This window comes from Anguilla rostrata, chromosome 2 (genome assembly GCF_018555375.3).
Source record: "Anguilla rostrata isolate EN2019 chromosome 2, ASM1855537v3, whole genome shotgun sequence".
NCBI classification, from domain to species: Eukaryota; Metazoa; Chordata; class Actinopteri; order Anguilliformes; family Anguillidae; genus Anguilla; species Anguilla rostrata.
This window is the reverse complement of record NC_057934.1, coordinates 11,592,795-11,616,352: the sequence shown is the minus strand read 5'-3', so window position 1 is coordinate 11,616,352 and position 23,558 is coordinate 11,592,795. Positions and strand designations below refer to the sequence as shown.

The 23,558-nt window shown below is 41.1% G+C and overlaps 1 protein-coding gene across 6 annotated transcripts in view; it reads left to right on the top strand.

Moving 5' to 3' along the window:
- Positions 1–23,558, top strand: part of pcdh15b (protocadherin-related 15b) — a 202,743-nt gene that overhangs the window by 57,648 nt on the left and 121,537 nt on the right. For 4 of the 6 annotated variants that reach the window (XM_064319957.1, XM_064319961.1, XM_064319943.1 and 1 more), the window contains 2 exons: positions 13,476–13,597; positions 23,137–23,151. In XM_064319957.1, the coding sequence (XP_064176027.1) occupies positions 13,504–13,597; positions 23,137–23,151 (109 nt within the window). In that variant the 5' untranslated portion in view covers positions 13,476–13,503. Of the gene's footprint in view, positions 1–13,475; positions 13,598–23,136; positions 23,152–23,558 lie in introns of those variants that run through there. The other 2 variants (XM_064319951.1, XM_064319947.1) reach the window with 1 other exon arrangement.

Below are 23,558 nucleotides of genomic sequence, written 5' to 3'. Positions count from 1 at the left end.
CACTCGTAACAGTGTTACTCCTGGAAAAAGTCACCTAAAGCAAAAAAAAAGCAGAGGTAACAGATATAGAGAAGAGACCATAGCTGGAAAAGTGTCATGGTGGGGATTAAACCCCCACCCACCCGAGGTGAATTTTATATGGGGCACTCCGCCCCACCAAGCTGTAACTTGGCAGGATGGCGTCCCTGCCATCCCAATATAGCTCCCCTACAGGCTGTGGCACAGGTCTCACCGGGTTGTTTGTAGTTATTCAAAGGTTTCATTTTTTCGAGCAGTTTGTTACGTTAAAATGCTTTCTTCAGATGTCTTTATTGTTTGTATAATTACTCCTCCCACCAGTTCATTGCCCCTATGGTCCTCATGGCCTGTTTAAAAATCTGAGCTGAAAAGCTGCAATAGTGTCTCTTTGTTTGGAAAATCATTTGTTTACAGTCACTGAAGCCTGTAAATTCTGTTCAGTTAGTCTATGTTAGGTGAAATTTCTGATTTTGTGTGTATGTGGGGTGGAGGGTATGGGTTTTTATCACTAAAATCACTCAGCTTTTAAAATGTTATTTGAAATAGGGAGACCGTATATTGGGGTTCATAGATTGGGGTTCAGATAGTGTTCATAGGTGCCACACATGCAAGCAAATAAAAGCACTGAGCTTGCCATGGGAATAAAGAAGTTGCTGTCATAGACCACATTAAAAGAAATACACTGGCTTGCATTTTCAGGTGAACTAAAACTGAAAATATGTGGGTTCTGTAGGCAAATGGCAACGGCTATCCAGCCCTGGAAATGATCAACAAGCGGAATAACAAACTATATACCAAGTAATGGAATCCACAGATTAGTATGTGATGTACTTATTTTCAAGGTGTTATGAACTAAGGCTGTTGACCCGAACAATACAAACTGCTTGCTGTGGAGGCATCTCAAGATGCTTCGTCTAGGACCAGCTTACTGGGCGTGAGCCACCTCACAAGATGGATGGACCAACTTGCTGCTGTTGAAAACAATTGTAGATGTATGGAACAGAGGTCCAAAATGTGTGTGGAAAACAAGAGAGCTACCAATAACAGCAATCAATCTTAGCATCACACTCCTTGGTTGGATCCTAAGTGGTGCAAAAAAAAAAAAAGAATATAATTGGACGCTGCGATGTTTGATTTTCAACAAGTGAACATTTATTGATTTTGTTAGCGCCCGCAAAAGATAACGATTACTAATAAAGCACTCAAAAAGAGAACAGAGTTCCTGAGTGCTTGATTAACAATTGTTGATTTTTGCACCTGTTAAGATCAATAAACTTCCCAATAAACCTTCCAGTGGCAACTTAATCATGTCCCACTGCTGTGTACTGAATAAGAAAATGGATTGTGTTAAAAAAAACTAAAAGAACTTGGTCAGAATTTGGTCAGAACTACAGAGGAAGTACACTAAGGCATCTTGTTTGTGACATATTTTCTAATGATTTCAGTTTAACTGTAACAGTTCTGAGTATGTTGTGCAACCTTTTATTTTCTTTAATTGTTAGCTGGTTGATGCGTGTTCCTATGAGCTGTGGAAAGGGTATGTATCCTGGGGTCTGCTTATTGAGGGCTAGTAGCCCACAGAGACAGGAGCATGATCTGAATTAAATTAAATTCTGTTTAAAAAAAAAAAAGAAAAAAATGAAATAAAAAATCTGAGTGCATTCTTCATCATCCAATTTGTCATTGTAATAGCCATAAAAACACTCAAAGGAAAGCGTTCATTTTCGGTAATCTGGATAATGAATATGATATTAATGCGTTCCCCTTATTAACTGTGGGTCATTTCTGCAAGACGACAAGAGTCAGGCACTCATTGGCTTGTGTATATACTGAATACATCCACTCCAAAAATATTGAATCTGAAAATATTTTTACTCAGAATTTTTTGTGTCTATTTGACAGGAGGTGTAAAAAATGATGTGAATCAGTTAGCAGACAGGATTTACCAGTTATCTGAGAGGTGTCCGTCTGAGTGAATAAATACCACCCAAGTCTAGTCCATTGGGTCTAATAATGGCTCTAGTCCAGTAAGAACAAAACATGCCCTGCCTTGGCTGATTACTTCCAGTGCTGGGTACTGAGATCTAAATTTCACTGTCAAGCCTAATCGACATTAACTTACTTCAGGCAAGATAATTAAAGAGTTCAACAGTGAATATATGAATGTTTTTTTTTTTTTTTTTTTACTGCACATGATGAAGTTCCAGCTATGCAGGAGTGTCTGGTTTCAATGACAGCAGGTCGATGGAGGACGTGCAGTAATGAGAAACAAAAGTTTGGGCAGTGGTGATGTCATCACCACTGAAGTGATCAAGATGGATCTGAATTGGATTTGGAGGGACCAGGCTTTTTTTTCATACATTTTTGAGAAGCTTTATACAGTGTATACAGTCTTATTAGTTGCATTTCCAACAATGCATTTTTTTTCCACATGGCAATCTTGTGGTAGATTTTTTAAATTAGCATTTTAAATAATGTAGTTAAATATTATAATTTCTGAAATTTGGGTCTGACTTCATTGTGTTCATTGGCAGGGGGTAGAAAATGTTCCTTGATGATAACTGCAATGTTTCTTTTGAATATTGTTCACAGTTACATTGGATATTGTCATAGAAAATTCAGTTCAATAGAAGGTCAGTATCATGAACATTTCTCAATTTTTTATACAGATTTCAGTATTTCTTAAAAAATGTTTTCACAAACAGACAAACAAACAACAAATGTTCAGGACAGGGAAAAAAACATTCATTATATTAGGCTAATTGTAAGCTTCAGTATGATACTAATCCTTCCTACTGAATTCCTATTGAAAGCCAGAAGGATTTCTCCTTCACTTGAGACCATTCGTCTGGAGAATCTGTGCATTTGATTAAATCAGCCATGCGTTGTAGCGTCCTCGAGCTCGACACAGCCGTGATGCGTCCCCAGGCACTCTTCGAAAGGAGGCTGCAGGCACACCGATCGCCGTCAGAAGCTTCGGAAGCACACGCTGCTGGGGTTGTATGTCTCCCTTAATCTTCCGTTCTGAGGCCCTGGTTGTAAATAGTGGGTTTGTGTAGGCCGGAGCACTGTTTGCACACAGCATCTCTCAGCTTTAGACGAGGTCAGACCACTCCTTGTACGTCTCCTCTGCCCATCCCTGTCACGGTGCTGTAAATAGAGCACCATCTGGAGTACACTACTCCTGGGAGACCATGCCAAATGAAGGAGTGAAGGACCCTTCTTCCCTCTTACTTCCCTTCCCTGCTCCTTTCTCTCTCAGAGTTATCGGGATAAGTGACCAGTAGGTTTTTAACTGCGGTTCCCTAATGTAGAACTTGATCATTTTGTCTGCGTCTGCGCTGCTATTTGTACAGGAAGTTAACTTTAATTCACGCTCTGCCTGAGATGTAGCCTACATCCCTTTCTTTGATACTTTCAGTTTTTGAATCATAATAAACACAGTTGGGCAAGAGTCACTTTAGTCATCAAAAATAATCTAAGTGCTTGTTACGTATGTATGTGTATAATTCCAAATTGAGGCATCTCTCAATTTTCATATTCATTGGTCATGAATGATGAATGAATGCTTATGGGTTGGTCCTTTTTAAACTGGTTTTCACCCCCATTTTATCGTAATGTGGAATGGCTAACTGTATTCATAGACTCATATCATTGCTGCATAATGCTCAGACAAATCTGATGTGTAGATGGATGATGTGTTATGGTGCAGACAAGCACATCTTTTCCTCAAGTGTGTTCAGCTAATCATGGCATCTTGTTGGTATGAGGTCCGCCAGCTGAGCTTAGCGCAGTGTTTGAGTCTTGAGGTGTGTCCTTTATGTGAAGTTGGCACAAACAGGCTGGAGGTGCCTGATTTAGCAGAGCAGTCTCTCTTGGATGATGAGTCGGGGATGATCCAGCTGAATCCATCCCTCCCTGGGCGACGTTGTGAGCAATTGCGCAACACCACGTGGAGCTGCCAACTGCAGTTGACACCGGAAAGGTCAGGACTCCGTACCAGAATGTATCCACATCCACACACTCATTGCTGACCCATGATTAGAACCCACTGACCCACACAGCACCCTATGGAGCTCTTGAAAAGGGGTCCAAATCTTGACATTTAATTTAATAACACTTTTTGGCACTTGAACTTTAAAGTGGTAAATGGGAGTGAAACTGGTCGATAAATTTTAGCTCAGTAAGTAGCCTATGCTGGAAACAAAACTTTTTATTCCAAAACAACAGAAGCATTCAGCTACGGGGATCTGCAAAATTGTGAAAATTGCTTCTGATGCTAAAAGTATATTTACGTCTGTGGATACACTTGGACAGTCCATTATCTAAATAGCTGTTTCAGCTAAGCTTATTTTTTCGGTTTAGTGGCCAGAATTTGTATTCTGTAAGTTTTGTATCAGCTGCCAAGGAGTACAATTTCATCAAATGGTGTTGGTGAGTGGCAACCACTCCCCAGGCTTTTCACACGGTGGTGTACAGCTGTGGAAAGACTGGCACCAAATAAAATATAACTATTGAAGTGATGAAAATTCTATTTTGTATATTTTTATTATTTCTCTGCAGGATCAGAATAGCAAAATAAACAAAATTATTGCGCTGTCAGGGAAGCATGAAATCTCATTTCATCTACAATGAAAAAAGTTTGTGGTATTGTTTCACTACGACACCTTTCGAGTCCCAGTGACATAATTCTCTTCTGGCCTATAACATTGGAGTTGTCGGTTGAAAAGCTTTGAAACGCTCTTTGGGCAGAAACAACAAATCAATTTTTGATTAAATGCAGATTTTTTGACATTTTCAATTAACAGCAATAAATCACTGCTTTTTTCCCCACCTCCAGGATGTTACATTTCTTTATTGCTTTATTATTTCCACAGCATAGCACAGCTTTTTTTATGCCTGATGCTCTGGCACATACTCAGTTATATTAGTGAAATAAGTGCTTGAGGTGTTTTAACACATTCAATTTGGCCCGGTAGATCCTATTCAGGATCAGAGCCCTGTCAGACCAGCTGTGGGAGAATGCAGCATACATTCACTACCATGGCTTGGATCTTGGGGCTTGGAAAAAGAATGTTTAGTGAGTACATGGTTAATCTAAGTGGTCTAGGCTTTTTTATTTGCTAACATACTCTAAGAAGGCATGGGTTCTGATGAATGTGCTGTACGGTACATGTTGTTAAGTCATTTTCAATGCATATTCATGAAATATGTATTTTTCATTACTGTGTAGTAATTCGTTATTTATGATGACTTTTCTTCCCTGCTTTGCTGTTCGCTGACTGTTATGTTAACTTGACTACAGTGTTTCTCATACTGCTAGTGTCATATAGGCCTATTTAAAAAAACTAATAATTTCCTCTCTGTATTGTGTTATATCTATACTGCTACATCAGTACATATTGGCTGAACCTCAAATGGCAAAAATGCTGCCTTCGCAGGCAGTATTTTGAGGCAGGAAGGCATCGAGGCACGTCTCATTTGAAAGTTATTTTTTGAAGGCAACATTGTGCGTATCTTTTGCCGGGTAGGATATCCCATAGGTCTGTCCCATAGTTTGTGAGTATACAGTGAACTGGATAATTTGTTGTTGTTATATTTTTAAAAGTACATTTTTCTTATGTAATACACTTGAATGATGTCCATACATCCATTATCTATACCCGCTTATCCTGGGAAGGGTCATGGCGGGTGCTGGAGCCTATCCCAGAATGCATTGGGTGAGAGGCAGGAATACACCCTGGACATACCGCCAGTCTATCGCAGGGCACTTGAATGATGTGTTTAAAGCCTCTGTGAACTTTCAGGCTGCGCATTGCATGATGGAAGCAATCTGGAAAGTGGTGTGGTACCGTCGGCGGTTCTGTATTTGCTTAGACTGTGCTCAATCTTTATTCCATGCAAATGAAGGCGTCCAACATAGCTGGCTCTGGCTCGCAAAACTTGGATCACACTTTCAAACTAGGTGTTGCAGATCAAATATGAACCAAGATTCAGCAACTAGGCTACATTGCCTATTTCTCGCCTTGAGTGTTTTCAGAAATATATTTTTTGGACAGTTTAGGAAAAAAAGAAAGTTTATAGGCGTCCTCGCCAGATCCGGTGTGAACCCCCTTCAAGGATGTAGGCAATGAGGCAGATGCAGCCATTGTGACAAGCATGAAGGCGTGCATTTCAATGTGACCTGGCTAGAAATGAACCCTGTGTTGTGCACTTTAACGTTTGTGAGGGGTAGAGAATAATGGTGGACCACTTGCCTGGTGTAGCTAACTCGTAACTGTCCAGTTTCCATTACGGTAGCTGTTATCAAGCCTCCCCAAGTTTGTGTCCATCTTCTTTTACGTATATAAGACAGTCTAGTGACTGTGAGGGTTAGGATATCTCCTCCTCACACCACACAGACGGTCCAGCTCGGCAGAGTGGAGCAGGGACGAGCTCTTCCTCCACTTAAACCTGAGTACACAGCCCTGCCGCAGAATCGTCACTATGTGCCATGCTGTTTTAAAATGTACTGGAAAATAGGTGTAGTTTACAGTGCAGGGAGGTAGGTGAAAGTTTGTGAAACTCATTTTCTTTCTTTCACATGAGACCATTAATGACAGAGTGATATTTGTGGAAGTGCTGACCCTTTTCTTTGGAATTGCTGCTTGGGTGGCATGCTTACATTTCGGCCGCTACGTAACAAACCAGGTATCGTCTCTGTTACTTTCTGGGATTAAAGCAGAAGTGAAAAGCAGTGTCCCGAACCATTAGCTTATTGGAAATCGATGACAACGCTGGGCACGGTTCGCTCGGATGGATATTGGTTGCAGACAGTGTGTTTTCTTAAAAGACGTCTCCAGGGTTTGAGCTTGCTTGAGGATGTGTGGGAACGCGATTGAATGGATGTGACACCCAAAAAAGCAGGTGTCTGATTCTCAGGCCCAAGGTGTCTCAGACTGTTGGAGCCTTAAATTCTTTTTCAACAATGCGCTGCTGAGGTGCATTGTTCTGAGAAAGACATTCTTTTCAGCTCTTGAAACTATTGGGCCCCGTTTGTCTGCAGACACATTCTTTGAATTGGTGAGCACAAGAAATGAATCTTTCCTGACAACCGGTGGATGAAAATGCCTTTGTCTCTGAAGAAAGTTTCTTGGTCAGAGAGAATTAAAAATAACATTAAATGAACGGTGGCTTTAAGTTCATTGTTCAGTTAAGTATGCCGTTTGATGTGAAGGAAATCAATATGGATGGTGCAGCTGTCTCTGTCAAAACAAAGCCTTGTTGTTTGCTTTATTTTGACCTGCGGATTTAATTTGATCATGAAGGCAAAGTGAAAAAGATGATTCTGGTCTGAAATATGTATTTGTTAAAAGGAACGTGGTCAAGATGAATGACTTCAATTAGCTGAAGTGACTGTGGCTTTATTGTTTATTAGATAGCATTATGAATTTCTGAGCTGTTCATTTTTCCCTGTTATTCTGCTGAACTTCGAACGTCCAGTCGCAACTGTAGGCCTGTTACCGCCTACAGTTTCCAGTCAGTTAGGGAATGTGGGCACTAGCACACCAGAATCACCCCCCCCCCCATGTGGTGAAAGCCACTTTATCTTTTCCCTCTCCAGTCAGTCACTCAGTCACTCAGCTGAGTCACTGCACTTCTCCAGAGGACTATGCAACGCGGTGGTTGAGTCCATCAGCGAGCGGTGTCGCTCACTGTTGAGTGATGAGGTAGGATGGTCCAACCCAGCGGTTTCCTTCTTCCCCCCGCTGTCCACAGCCATAAGTGTTGCAGTGCAGATTTATTCTAAGCCAAAGGAATTTTTTTTTCCCCTGCACGTGTGAACAAGAAAACTGTATAATCCTAAAGAATAAATTGATAGATATGATCTGCTTTAAAATGCGGTGGAACGACACGGGAGCCCAGACTGAAGGGGTGACGTCATGCTCTAGACTAGCGCAGGTTCAGAATCTTTCATTCGCACAACTCTAGCAGTCTAATAAGGCTCTGGAGACCCCGCCAGCAGGAGTCTGGCTGGTGAGCTGTGGGTCTCTTTCTTATTGTAAGTGTGGAATCAATCAGTAGTGGGGAAGTGTGATGATCACCAGCCATGTGTCTGAACTTTGATTTTTTTTTATTAGTTGTCATCAGTCGCTGTCCTGTGCCTGGGGGGGATTTTGTGTTCCCCTTTGGTCTTCCTCGGGTTGATTTTTGGGTCTTGCTGATTAATTATTTTCTTCTCTCTCACTCATCTTTTTTCTATTGTATCCCGCATAAAAACATATTGTGTGTGTGTGTTTGTGTGTGTGTGTGTGCGTGCATCCGTTTGTGCATGTGTGGGTATACAACGTACATACTGCATATACCGTATATCTAAGTAGAACCTTCTATTGTATTGTCCAGGTTGATGGTGACAATAAATGCATTATATATTGTCTGCTAATCTGCATACTGTTTTTTCATTGGTTTACATTGCTTGATACCGAGAAGTAATAATGAACTAATATCATCACCCTCATGATTCTGAATGAGAAAATATTACTGCCACAGAGATACCGTGAGGTGCTGAATAGTCCCTTGCTTATGAATAAACCATTATAATTTTTCTTTTCTGATATTCTGATATGTGTCCTTTATAAAATGTGTATGTGAAACATTCGTATTTTTTGTTTAATATGCGTATAATATGAATATATTGCTAAACATTTAAGCTGATGTGTTTTGCTTCTAAACATCTTATCTTAAGATCTATGTGAATCATTGTAATGTTTAGCTTGAATGATTGATTGATTGCTGGTTGACTACTGATGTACTTGCTATATTCATAAAAATGCTAAACACATCTTCACTTGTTAGCTGCTGTTTAAACATGACCATCATGCCTTCTGTCAACCTAGCAATTAGCTAGTAACATAACTTTATCAAACTGTTACTTGTAAGAAAGTGACATGATGTAGTGTAAAGCCATTATTTGTGGTTTGGTGTCAGGTCTGCATGTTGTCACTGATTTTCATGTTTCAGCAGTTCCTTGTCAATGTAGTCAGGATCAAAATGATAGAACTAATGGCCTCATCAAAACCTTACATTACATCTAGCTTGTGAAGTCATCGCATCTTGCTATAGCCACTGCCAGTCATTGGTTAACACACAATTTGGCTTCTCAAGTACAGCAATGTTACTTGCTTCCCTATTCTAGTGGGTATAAGGTAATGAACTTTGTCTGTAGATTTTAAAAAACCCACCTGTTCTATGCTTTAAAAAAACACTTGTTGTATTGGCTCTTGTGAGTAGGCCTGGCTGCCCAGGTGATACAACATGGATCAGATTTTTTAGAGTGGAAAATAATTATTATAATGTTAATGTTTCTATATGTAGTCCACGTTATTACTGGACAGACCAGTTTACCATCAGAAATTGATTTTAAGGTGAAGTGATTGATTTTTCCCCTTGACGTGATGGGCACAGAGTGCCTGCATAAGTAATCACGATCATTATGAGAATTGCATTTGCTCAAACTCGATTTATCAATGAAATCATCAATCTCCTGATCGAAGTGACATGTACATATTAATAAAACTGCCACTGTTTACAAAGGAGCTCCAAAGTTACAAGTTCTTTTGTTTCCCCCCAGGAAAAAAAAAACCCAGTTATAGGCACATATGGAAAAGTAATATGCACCTGTGCACATCAATGTAATTTGTCATCTCTACCCAGTAATTGTGTGCTCTGCTGCTTTGCACGTGGCATTTCAAAGCCCGAACGCGGCGTGACTTTCCGGACTGGATGTTCTATCTGAGCAGGCTCCCGTCTTCACCAGCAGCATGACAGAGAGGTGATACGGAGAGTTCATTACACAGTCCAGCTGACTCTTCCCCCAGTCCTGCAGTGCAAAGTAACACTGCCACTGAAGTCCCCCTCCCCCTCTTCCCAGATCCTCTTCAAGGAAAAAGGAGCCTATATCTGGAACCTCCAGAAGAGGAAGTGTACAAGTTGCTCAGGCTTACATAGAAATCGCCTGATCCCAGAGTCATTTGCAATGAGAGCATAGATTGAGCTTTCCTTTCCAGGCTGTATTGAGTTTTCTGAAGTAGCTGAGTAGGTGGTAAATCACCTAATCACTCACTTGGAGAATATTAGTGAGGTGACTGATTACAGAAAAACAGGGGTTTGAAGAGACCTGGAAACAAATAATTTATAGCTATGCAAGGTGTTATGGACATGTTTGAAAATGCACGGTTGGTCCAATGTTTCAGGATACATATACAGTTCTTTGATAATGGCAGTTTACCAATGTTGATGGATGCTCCCATGAGTATTAGAGTGGTTATTTTGCTTGTTTTATTTATGCCATTGGATGTTGGCTGTGCTGACTGATGTGGAACCAGCATGCTTTGGTAAATGAGGGGCACATGTCGCCAGCAGTGGGGGGTGTCTTTGAACACATCATTCTATTTTCCTTTTTGTGGCTTACTCTTGGTGGTGTGACACACCGTGGTGGCAGTTGGATCGACAGTTCTGGAGCTCAGAATCCAGGGTTGACTCACTCCATTTTTTGGGGGGGGCGGGGTGTTGAAGTGCTTTTCATGGCCTGTCTGCTGACCCCCAGCAGACTGATGGCTGTCCTTTCATTGGCCGTAAATGATTTGTCGATTTGAGGCGTATGGATTACATTACCCAGCCAGCGCACGTTTCACTGGGCGAGGAGAACTTCAACACTGAAGTGTTAATGAGCGGTTTTAAATGTCAGTGTGTGACTCCCTGTCCTCCCATGACAACCATAAGCTGCAGTGGAGGACTTTGGTATGGAAGGCCTTCAAGGTTTGATGTTCCATTTCAGAGCCATACTTTTATTTTACTGACATTGAGTCGACAGTTTCGCATTTAGCAGTTAGCATTTAGTATTTAGCGGGCACTCTTCTACAGAGTGACCTGCAATACAAACACAAGTGCAAAGATAAGGGATGGACGTGCAGTAATTCCTTAGGTTTTAAATTTGATGTGAGCAGTTACGGGTTATGGGTAGCCAGTGAACAGTCGAGGGCGGGGGGGGGGGGGGGAGTGGAATTGTTTTTGAAGGTTGTAAACCAGCAGCAGGGAGCAGCCATTCTTGCTGAAGTGCGGTGGCCTGATGGTAGAGGTAGAGCCTGAAACAGAACTAGGTGCAGTATATAGTGAGGAACGAGTGGATTGTCCTGAGATGTGGCAAGGGGGTAGAACGTCTTAGGCTTTGCCAGGTTCAGCTTTAGGTGGGACCGGTTCTTGGCAGGTGATATAGGCTGTGGAAGGCCTTAATGGGATCGGGGGAAGCACTAATCATCTGCGGTGCGCCCAAATGAAGTGAAAAAATGGGAGAATGGAAAGTGTTGCATTGATGATGACCAGTGATAGTCCCTAGTGCATGATCATTGCCCGTGTTTTGCGATCGCTACACCCCCCCCCCCCCCCCCCCCCCCCCCCACACACTTTCTCTTTGTACATCATTGGGAACTACACCTCCCCCCACCCACCCTAGCTGCAGGGTGGAACGACCAAGGGATTTGGTGTTGAGGTCAGATGTAATCCAGGCAAGGGCCATGCCAAAGATCTCTACTGCAAACGGGGGATACAGCGGCGAGGTCAAGGGGAATGAGAGCTGAGGAAATAAAGGCTGCCTTACAGAAGTGTGGGGGGCCTCACTGGGGTCAAGCATGTAGCTCTGTACACAGCTGCTTTAGTGGAGGTTAGATTCCTGTTTTGGAAGACCCTGGACCTTAGGCAGGCAAAATGCTGCTGAGAAAATGCCAGCATGCAGGCACCCTCACACAATAACTACCTTGAAACATTACTTCCCTCATTTCAGATAGCATATAATGGGTACACTCCCAGGTTGCAATCAGAATGACAATATTTATCTGATGATGGAAATAAGGTTTAAACTTTTTAACATGAAATCTACTTTCTCTCTCTCTCTCCCCCACCCTCTTTCTCTCTTGCTCTCTCTCTCTCTCTCTCTTCTCACACACACACACACACACACAGTCAGAGACCTGATATCTGAAAAGGCGTAGTTATATCTCCCTTTCAGTCATGGGAGTAACATCAAAGCCTACTGCATTTCACATTTCACTGTTCAGTGAAAAAATACTATTTGCTTCAAAGTAAAGTCTCTACATGTAATAACTGTAGGTCTTCCCTTCTGGTGCTATACAAAAGAGCAGGAGATTGGTTAAAAAAAAACAGACTGGCCTCTGTTGAGAGAAAAACAATGAAATACTATATTTAATTTTAAACATGTAAGCATTAAATGAATTTGTTCGTATGTTAAAATCATGTACATGAATACAGCTTCAGTGACTTCATGATCAAAGTGCAATTATGTATTTCTTGATTTGCACAAGATATTCTCATCAGTATTATCAGCAGAACCTATGCATCGCCATGTTGCCATGTCTGATTCTTTTGATATGTGTATCAAACCAAAATTAAATTGGTTGTGCATTATAAATATACTGTGTTATCCATATGGTGTGTTCAGTATGCTAGTGTTGTATGTATGAGTCGACTGCATTCTTTGTCTTACCTTTCTTACCATGATGAAATATCTTTCTTTAATGAGTAGTGGTTACACTAACAGACCATGGGCATCTGTCTATCGTCTACCTTTAATCCCTCTAAAGAATAAATTATAAGAATGTTGTGTGTGTTGTTGAGAATAAGTGAAAGCCTTTCTTTGAGCCACACATTCCTAATGTACTTTGCAAGATAGCACCCAGTTTTTCCTCGTATGTTACACTGTTAGAAATGCTAAGATATTCCCGGTAATATGACAAAATATCGATCTGCAACCTATAAGCAGGAGCAAATTTGTCCATATTCTGCTGTTGATGGTTTAACAGGTTAAAGGGTAGATTCGCAAAGGGTTACAGTATGTGATTATTGATTTGGAACAGTGGAACTAGTGCAACTAATGTTGCATGTGTGTCCATAAATAACCGCAATTTAAGGTTGTATGGTCTTCATTTGCATCACATTTTTCAAGAGTGGTTTTGAGTTCTACTTCTAGTGAGTTTCTCATACAAATGTTTTGAACATTTAATATTTGTATCGCTTTTTATTTCTTAATTCATCCAATGAAACCAATCTGGCTCATATGAGGTGACGTCAACTGAAACCCTGATACACTCTGCTGAAGATTCAAAAGATGACAAACATGACACCAATAATTGGATTGAAAATATTGTGCATATCTTACAAAAGATAAGTTTTTCCATTGTAGAAAATTCTGATAATATTGATTGAAGAATAACCTGCACATACAGTTATTCAGGGAATCAGCGATGTAGCCTCATGAAACAGAGGCCACTGAACAAAATCTATTATCCTTGGCCAGTAAATCAAAATGTCATTCTCTCTCTCTCTTGTTTTTTTTTATCTCTCTCCCTCTTTCTCTTTCTATCTCTCTCTTACTCTCTCTCTTTTTCACCCTTCCTCTTCTCCAGGTGGGCTTGCAGTAGCGATTGACAGAAAATGCGACTGGGGTCGTGTTTGCTCAAATGGCTGGGGATAGGGATTGGAATCCTTTCTTTAGTTTCCTACAGCTGGTCTCAAGATAATGCAGAAGGTAGGTTGTCTTTAACCATTTGTGGCCCTTGGTAAAAACCCATGTGATGACAAAGATCTCTGTCACAGGAAATTGTCATTGTGACCACTGTGGCGAGGAGCCTGATTTAGACTGCTGTTAGTGATAAAAATGCTTGTAGCTTGGCGGGGGAAGAGAGGTGGAGTATTCCCCTTTGTCTTTAAATTAATTCAGTGGAGTGTGTAATGGCTAATGGTGTTAGGCTGTTAACAGCACCCTCTTGGATGTGTTACTTCAAGTCCAGTCCCCATTGAATGAATGCGAAAGAAATCATTTTTTCATTTTTTCATGTGCAATATTGAAATTTTTTGTAACGTGTTTATAATAACTAAAGCCGAATTGACACACTGTTTTGTCTAAGTAACCAAAGAAAATAACCATAAATAAGACTACTACCCTAGACATAGGTGTTCATGGATATTAACACCGAATCAGTCGGCTTAAAGTTGTCAGTGATTTATGGTATTCTCCCTCAAGAGTTACGCTACTAATCCTTCCTGAGATGACTGGCGACCTTGGTGCCTTCAGCTTACAGCTGTGGAAAACACACAGCTGACGTGCGTAACGGCAAAAGAACGCAATGCATAAGCTTGAGCGGAATATACAAGTAGAATGCATCTGTCATGTTGAATCAGGAAGGGCGATCTTGATCAAAATGCTTCTGATGGAAAAAATCTTAACCCTTTTTAAAGGTTAATGTTTTCATTTTGACATTTGTTTTAAAGGCCCATAAAGCCCAAACAGTTTAATGCCGTATTTATGTAAATCATATATCACAGGTTTATTGCCTCCACTGGTGGATCTGCCTCTGTGGTTAATTAGTATTCCTTTAGTTCAACTTTTTTGTTGCCAAACAAGGAGGAATACATTATGAATTGCATATAAAGAGATATAAAGATTTTTGTGGTAAACCATTACCAAATATATTTATTATTTTAGTTTTGCATTTCATTTTAAATAAGTATTTAGATACTGTGCATTTGGATTTGCATGTGTCCAGAGTACATGCGTGTACTGTACATACTACAGTAGACCGCCAAGGTTAAAAGCAGTGGCACAGCAATGAAAGTGTATTTCTCCTTATCGTAATGATGTCTATTGATTTCTGTAATGTGGGGAAGGTTCAAAAGCAAACTGTGAAGTCACGTCCACAAGATTTGCACCTCCGTGATCCTCTTTCATTTGTGGGAGTAGCCAAGCACGGAATCCACAATGGTAGCTTCAGCTCATTGGTGAATATTCTATTCACAAGTACGATTTCAATTTGCAGGGAACATTTGACTCGCTGAAGCAGCTGTTACTATCAGTTAGTGAAGTCAAGGGTGCAAATGTCTTTGCATCTGACCCAAGACATAATGAAGTTAAATATGTTCAACGTACTATTGATTTATTGAGGCTGTGCCTTCCGAATCCTTTTAGAAACTTCTCTTAAAAACAAGGATTAAGATATTTAGGTTGTTTATTGTATTTAACCGCTTAATTTGAACAGTTTAATGAACTTTCTTCCTATTGGATAGTGATCTTGATCTTTTCTTCAAGTTACAAGATACCATAGAGCAATTGAGTTTAAAAATACTAATTTATTTTTATCTGAAAATATCATGTCTTCTAGTAGCAAATACAAGACCGTAAAGTAGGTGCTCGTAGATAAATTCTGTCCCATAAATATTCCTCCCATTTTCTGTTGAAAGCAAAATAAAATGTCAATAATATAACCACTGTCTGTAAATAGGTGTAATAAATTTTGTCTCCCAAAGGCAAATGGCCAATTGAATGTGCCATTTATGCTCTTACAGAGACATTACGCAAAGACCATTTCTCTGTGGAACACGGATTCGATACAACTTTGCCCTTTCTTGTCTTAGAAACTATTCTCTTTCATCTCCGCGGCAGCTTTGTTTTAATTCTTGCCCATTTGTTGCAATTACTCGGTTCTTTGTGAGAAAATTCTGATATCAAATGTGAAAAGAAGGGTTGGTCTTTTTTTCTCCTTCCAGAGAAGGCTGGTGTTGTGGGTTTTACAAATACGGAGGACAGGGGGAGAGAGGTGGCATAGCCTGCTGAGACACTGCCTTTTCCCCAGTGTATGTATGCGCGTGTTGGTGTAGTATCAAATCCTCACAATGACAGTGCTGTCTGTGGCTGGCAGCCTCAGGTACTCAGGCACCATTGTGCCACTGCGGGAGTGTTTCACTCGGTTAGTTGCTCCTTTTCTATAATGCAAGCAATGGTGTCTCGTTTGGTCAATTGGGCTTCTACTGCCTTTGCAGACCCTGTACATTTTTCTGTCTTCACGTGGTCTTGAAGGTGTGAAAAGATGTGAAAAATGTTGGATAGTCATAAAATATATGAAGAGTTATGTAGATATAGACGTACCTCAGTACCTTAGTAGCCACTGATAGAATTAGTGTGATAGCACAGTGTATTTCTGAAGTATATATATGTATATTTAGTTTTCTTAAAAGTGAACTTCTTTGCTCACAGCACAGAGGTGGATAATAGCTGAAGCCCGTGGTTAGTGTCACCAAGTGATATTCTTAATTCAAGTGCTGTTCTCAGTTCCTTTCCCTCTCCCCATAGTTAAGAAGCTCAGTTAATAATAATTTCCCAAACAGGATTTTGTAATGATACGGTATTTATTCCTTTAGCAGATACCCTTATTCAGGATGACTCACGGTGCTACAATGCTACAGTACACACTTTCTCATTTATACATCTAGATTTTTATTTTTGGCTAACTGATCAAGGATGTACGGTAAAAATTACATTTATGCATTGATCTCATGGCCAAAAATGTCATAGCTTGCACTTTGAGAACTGTGGCTGTTGATTAATGCATACTGCCACATACCCTCTCCGTAATTTTGAATTAAATTTATAGTGTGAATATGTCAGTTGTTATTATCAACGTAATTATTATCATCATATTGAATGCATAATGTGTTCGTCGTAAAGCAATGTAGGCAACACAGAGTCTTTTAAGAAAAGTAATTTAAAATGATAAAATCACAAAGATTGGGTGTCATGTTATGGTTGCTTGCTTTTGCTCCCTTTAACTTTTTGGTTTGCGTGATTGGCAGCACAGCACAGTTCCGTCATCCGAGTTTACTTGAGGTAACGGGGGATTTTCAGTGGATATTTATAATGATCGTGGCAGCAGGTGTAATCAGGATGTCTGAGACCAACAGAGCCAAGTGCTGGTTGCTGCCTTTGATGATTACTCTGAGGCTGATTTTCACCCTCTGAGGCTAATTTTCTCTTTGCTGACAGACAGGCCAGGTCACCCAATCTCATTCAGCTTTGGCTGCTCAGATATGTGCAGAATCCACCATGTCCTTCTCCAACTGCCTCTTTTAAACTTGTGCCCTGTTTACCTTTACCTTACCGTAAACCCATGATCTTCCACTCAGTACGTGGTTTTTAAGAGCAAACTAATAGTTTTGAACTTTCAAACAAGTCTCTTAAAAAAGGCCACAAAACTGCATTTATGATTACCAGTGAACACCCCTCTCTGCTTCGATGCTCCATGCACAGCGTGTAGCCTTTCATTGCACAGAAGATATTTTTGACCATGGCTCAAATCACACGCTATGGAATTGTGAGTGTGAAAAGCCCCTTCAGGGAGAGCAGGGAGTGTGATTCATGGAAATTCAATCCAACAAATGGAAAGGCTGGTTTGCGGGTATTCACACCAATTCCCTCTGGGCTCATCCCCCCCATAAGACGCGGTGGAGATCTTTGACCTTGTCTGTGATTTATGTTATTCTTTCCGAAGCCCTGATGATCCACTCATTGTGTCACATATAGGTGAAAGATATCACATCATTCATACCTTCACCATGGCATGATATACTGTATGATGCTTACTGTACTGGGAGCTCACAATTTCGAGATGTGATCAGAAGAAAACTACTAATTATCCACAACAGGACTGATTGGGTTCATGAGTGAAGTATTACATCCATAGGAGGAACGCATGCACTAGATATTTGGAGCATCACAGTGACTTGGTTTGTCAGAGTACATTTGTTAGATAGCACTCATATGCTACGAATAACAGCCGTCTGCCTTGTTTGAACTTTTCCTGCACGTCAGTCCACTCTTTCATACTTGCAGTATAACCGAATGTGATTGAACAGTTTGTCAAAATGAACGCCGAAGTTTTATGCAAGTAAATTTGATTTTATCAAAAAGAAAGCAAAACCTCTTCTTTGAAAATGAGAATACCTTTGTTCTCTTGTGAAGAAGAAATGGCCTCATCAATAGATGACTTCAGCTCCTTTTGAACTATTCAAAGACAATATATCAAACCAAGCACTTCTCGGCATCAAATCCTTCACTATCAAAATTTAATTTTCAATGCAAGCTACAAAATGCCCAATACATCTGGATTGTTTGTCACAGATTGTACTGTGCATATTCACGCACACACACACGCACACACACTCACGCTTGCCCAGGTAGAAGAACGCAGGTGGAAATCTTCATTGTACCCTTGTACCCTGGGATTAATAGAGCAAGACGGCATTATACTTTCAGACGTTGAAAGACTACAATTAAGCTGTGCAGTTGGTTTGGGTAATGAAATGTAATCAGCAAGATGTTGTATAGATGTTTACATCCTTGTGTGGGAGTTAATCTGTTTCCTTGCCGAGCTCACAAAGTCATTTCACTCTTGTCCTTGTTGGCTGAAAAAAAAAAAAAAACAGAAATGCAAGCCAATTTATAGAAGGAGAGACTAGACTATAGTGTTTCCTTTAAAATATCTGTAATAGCATGAATATATTATCATGGTAAGATCAAGTCCTGTAAATACCTTGGGGATTATATAGTTAGACAGACAGACAGACAGACAGAATAAATAAATGGCTACAGCAGTGTTTTTGGTGGCGGCAAAATTCCAGTGAGGGGTTGTAGAAATGGAAGAACCAAACGAGAGCTGCGAGAGGTGCTAAGATGCAGGAAGGTGAACTGGGAATTCCGGGGATGAACGCAGTTTTAAAAGAAACCAGAGCCATACATGGGATGTGGAAATCATTTGGGATTTCGCTGACCTCACCGAGGGGGGCGGGGTTACTTTGGACGGAGTTCAGCTGGGGACCTTTGTGTAGATGCTGTAGTTCTGACGTGGCATGCGGGTAGGTGACGCTCGGGCGATTGCCCTGCAGTGCATCGGGTTTTCCTGTAATCGGAGGCGGTTTCGCAGTAATCTAAGGCCTTCGTGAGTCAGCCGTAGCAGGTACTGCTATTTTTCACCCAGTTCGGCTGGATATGAAAATGAAAATCAGCATTTACTTTCAGTGCTCTCCTGGTCCGGCGGAGTAACATCTGTTTCTCCGGCTTTGGCTTCGGGTGTCCCAGCAGGCTTTGTGTATTGATTTCTGAGGTGATTACTCTCAGTGGCATGGCTCCAATCTGGGGATCTCTCTGTCAGGCTATCCCAGGCAGAAGCTTGCTGAGCGATTGTTTCTGGACATCAGACATCCGCGCTGCCGTTCTCTTTTCCCTTTAAGATCCTCTTTATTATCTTGGTCCGTTCTGGTATCAAATCTAGATGACAGCAGAGATGGCGGTGTCCATTTCTCTGTCTTTGTGTCTTTGTGGTTGAGAGCTAATATGGAGGTTTTGTGACTGTAATTATATATTGATAAAATACAAATGATGGTCAGTGTTCTGGGTGACCATCCTTACAGTTAAACAACATGTATGATCTTGAGGGTCATTCTGCTGCCAGGCATGCGTATATGGTCTTATACTGTACCGTTGTTCTGGAGAGAGCTGAAGACATTGTCACATTTAATGCCATATAAACTGCTACGACTAACAAAATTTTTTTTACTTCCTTTCATACTTTTTATTACTTTTCACTGCAAAATAAGAATATAACGTAACATAACATATTGACGAGAACAGGCCCTTCAGCCCAACAATGCTTGCCATTTTCCTAACTAAATCAATGTGTTCATATAACATCTGTCTATAGCTGTCAATTTGAAACTGCTAAAAAGTCTCTGTACTCCTAGCATTCAGTCAATGTGTTACAGTACCAGAGGACCTTGACTTCCCCTTTTTAGTCAAATGTAACACCGAAATGTGTATTCAAAAAGATCATCCACTCCCTACCACCGATATGGTGCGATTTTGTGGACACACTGGACAGTGAAGGTCACATTTTTCATGGGACGCCTGGGAGTTGTTTTGCCCCCCACGTTGAGCTTCTTGTGCTCGCCGCAACTTCCTGATGGATCGGCGTCTGCGGTGTGGGGGACTCATCTGCTCGCGCGAGCACCCCTCCCCTCCCCGTGCCCTCAGATTTTCAGCGCTGTCTGAAGCCTGGCAGGTGAGCAGATGGATCGTCTGATGCGTAAACGGATGAGCGGCTTTGAATAATGCGAGCGCGCTAACTTTCGCGCCGTGTTTCACAGCCGTTTAGCCGCGTGGCGGGTGGCGTGCCGCATCCAGGAATAGTTTTGTTTCCCGTCTACGCGCACCTTTCTGCGTGGCACTAATGAGAACAGATTTATAAGTGAAGGGAACATAACATCGCAAACACACACACACACACACACACACACACGTGCGCACAGATGAAGTGGGAGAGGGAGAGGGCGAGAGAGAATGAGTCTTTAAATATGCCCCTGCCACGTGTGCCGAGGGGTACTGCTGAAATCTTGTGACACTACATTATTAATGGGCTCTTCACACGGGATGGCATGCTTCATTGTGTCAGCGCAATTATTCTACATCTGTTTATTTGAGAGACGTGCCTGTTCAGTGCATCATTAAGAAACGTTTGACGGCAGAGAATGCAATAGCAGATAAGCAAGCGCACAATCCCGAAGCGCACAGCTCTCCAAGAAGCAACAGAGCGCTATCGTATACAATTATCCCATCATAGGCTATGCCTATGGGGCAGGGGAAGGGGAAGGCTGATGTGTGACATGTCCACCTGTTTCTACCTGTTTCTACCGTTGTTCTGTGCTGTATTATTGTTCTGTTTTTGTGTGCTGCATTTCTGATTTCTCTACTTCAGAGTTTTGTCCTTTTGAAAGTTTTCTTTGAATCAATTTGCATTCTGGCACACTCGTGACAAATGCCTAGAATACAGTGAATGATAGAGGAGCTTGGTTGAAGAAAACTGTTTTGATTGATTATACGACTCCTGGGACTCCCAGTGTTTGATTTATTATTTGTGGTCACTCTGTACGTATACATGTCAGTACCCTTAGGAACTTTTCAGAAATTCCAAGAAAGTTTTCAGTTTAATGTTGGATGCAATAATAGTGTTTTAGAGTAGTCGTGTGTCTTAATAATGACCAAGACATATGATTTTTGGCAATGTTGGAAACATTAATATAACCCTACCTACCATCCTGAAATGTAATAAGTTCTTGTTTCACATTAGGATGCAAAATGGACCTCTAGTAGTTGACACAGAAAATATTTTGTCAAATTTTTTATTTTGTTTTTTACATTTAATTCATAATGTCGTGTAGAGGGAAGAGCATGCCGTACCCACATGCATATTTGATAGTCAGGGTATCTGTTTGTCCCCACACAGCAACTGTTGCTAAGGAGACACTGCAGAAAGGACAAAACACAATCTGCTGGAAACCCAGGCAGTTGGAGGTTTTGGGTGTCGGTGTGCCTGGTGTCATGTAACGTGACACCACTGTCCGCAATTACTCATTCATGGACGGCAGATTGCAGAGGGGCTGTTGTGGATAATCAATGCAAATTCATTCGTTGTTAGGTATCTTGTTTATTCACGCGCCAGACACAACATATTGATGTTGTAATCCACCCTAAACTGCTGGGAGCCGAGTCAGACGAACTTGGCTTGCGTCCGGTTTTGGAAATGAAACGGATTCGGGTGCGGGAGACCGCCGCTTCCGCGATCCAGAGAACGGTTCTCGCGGAGAAACTTTGCCGCAGATGTACCCGAGCGCGGCAGCCGCGCTCTTGTGGATGGCTGCGGTGCACGAAAATGCATATTCTTGTTTTAATTTCAGATGGCGTCGCGCTGAGAGAGCAAGTTCGTTTCCTCTCCCCCGATCTGTGCCGCTGCGCGAGTCGTACAGTCGTAGCGATGGTTTTTGCATGATTTATACTGAGCCGTCTTTCCTTCGATAAGCACCCATTCATTTTCTGTAAAGGTTTTTGTGTCTAAAGTGCTGAAGTTGGATCAGTGGAGTGAAAAGGACTGTTCTCTGGTAATGAATGGTCCTCTCTCTATGGACTTTGGTGCCTCAGCCTTCCTGCTTGCCAGGAGATGGGTTAAAACAGTGACTATTCTGCAAAATCCCACCCACAAGAACCCCACCAACCGCAATACATTTTGCTTAACTGCATTAGTTGCTTGGCTGGGAATTAAAGTACTTCAGAGGTTAAAACGCAACGTAAAACCCCCTCAGTTTCACTCGGGCTGAAAATCAATAATTTCTGTGATTCATATCCAAGAGTAAATTTTGAGTTCAGCAGAACCTGACTTATCTAGACTATTAATTTGATTCCGCGCTGAGTGCTGGGCTTCATTTTCCTCTGTGCAGACAACAAACCATTGTTTTACTGATGTATTGAGTTTGAGAGCTCTTTTCACTGGTGTTGCTATTCGGTCCCTGGCTGCAAATAAAACCGTTACGTGCATCACTTCAGTGGAGTATTTATCTCATGTGCATAAAGGCTGCCACACACAGCCAGACTGAATGTTGGTTGAATTAGGCTAATCTGCTCCACGATTTCTCCGCACAATGTGGAGATTGAACGGAACCAAGCACGGCTCAATTTAATTCACCTGGCCCCTGTACTTCTTAAAAACAATCCTGTAACGTACTTTTCCACGTTTCCATGAATGTAAAATTCACTTGACTAGTCACATGACTAAACCCTACTTGCCCATTGGTACCTGCAAAATATTTAATTAAAAAAAATGAACACTCTTCAAAATCCAAATATGATCAAAACCAATGGAATGCAACCTGATGTCTCTTCAGATGTTGGTTTTAAGGGTACTACTCTTAACACTGATGGTAGCACGTAACATCAACAGAGTCTGTAGTTCGGTTTAAGTTTAACTTTTGTTACTTTGGTAATACTATACTTAAGGTGTACATACTGTATGTGACAGTGAATTGCATATCCAATATTACAGTGTCCTTTTCTAATAGGAACAGCAGTTAGCATTTATAGCAGTATAAGCATTTGGGTAATACTGTATCTAAATCTCTATCTAGGGAGCTTTCACTGCCATACAATTATTTATGCCGTTGTTTAAGTATCATATAAATATTAATTTGTTGGAAATGCAATGGAACTTGTACCTTATACTTGTACCCTCTTATGCAAGCAAATGTGTTTTTCTTTTCTTACTCTAAAACAATTTTGCATTTCTCTGTGGCTAAATTTTTTTTTTTTTTTTTTTTTTTAACCTAAACTTTGGCGGGTAAAACTATTTCATGCTTTTCTTTTCTTTCATCACTCTGTTCTCCACTCTGATGATGACACTAATTCTTGACAAGCAGACTGGCATTATGAGGGTAAGACCATAAATATTTTCCTTTCCAGCACCTTCTTGTCATGTGATCTGGCCCCAGCGTTCCACAACCCCTGCTGCCCGCCTCTGTCTGTCCCTGTTCCCAGGCACCTTGTCATCGTGTGTGGCAGCTACAGTTGCTACTATCTGTGCATTGCTTTAGTTGTCTCCATGGTGCTTGTGTATAAAGCCTTGCATTTGATGGTCACATGGTGGTCCATGTACTGTGTCTGGTAGTGTTGCTTGAAATACGTTGAATATGGAGTGGAGTAAAGCAGTTAAAGCAGTGTACTGTGTATAGGCTTAGCCCAGGGCCTGGGGGTACACTGTGTACATTGGCTGTTGTTCCATCTGCTTTTTAATTAATGCATTTTTTATTGACTTGAATAGTCATAGTCCCAATCCCATTAA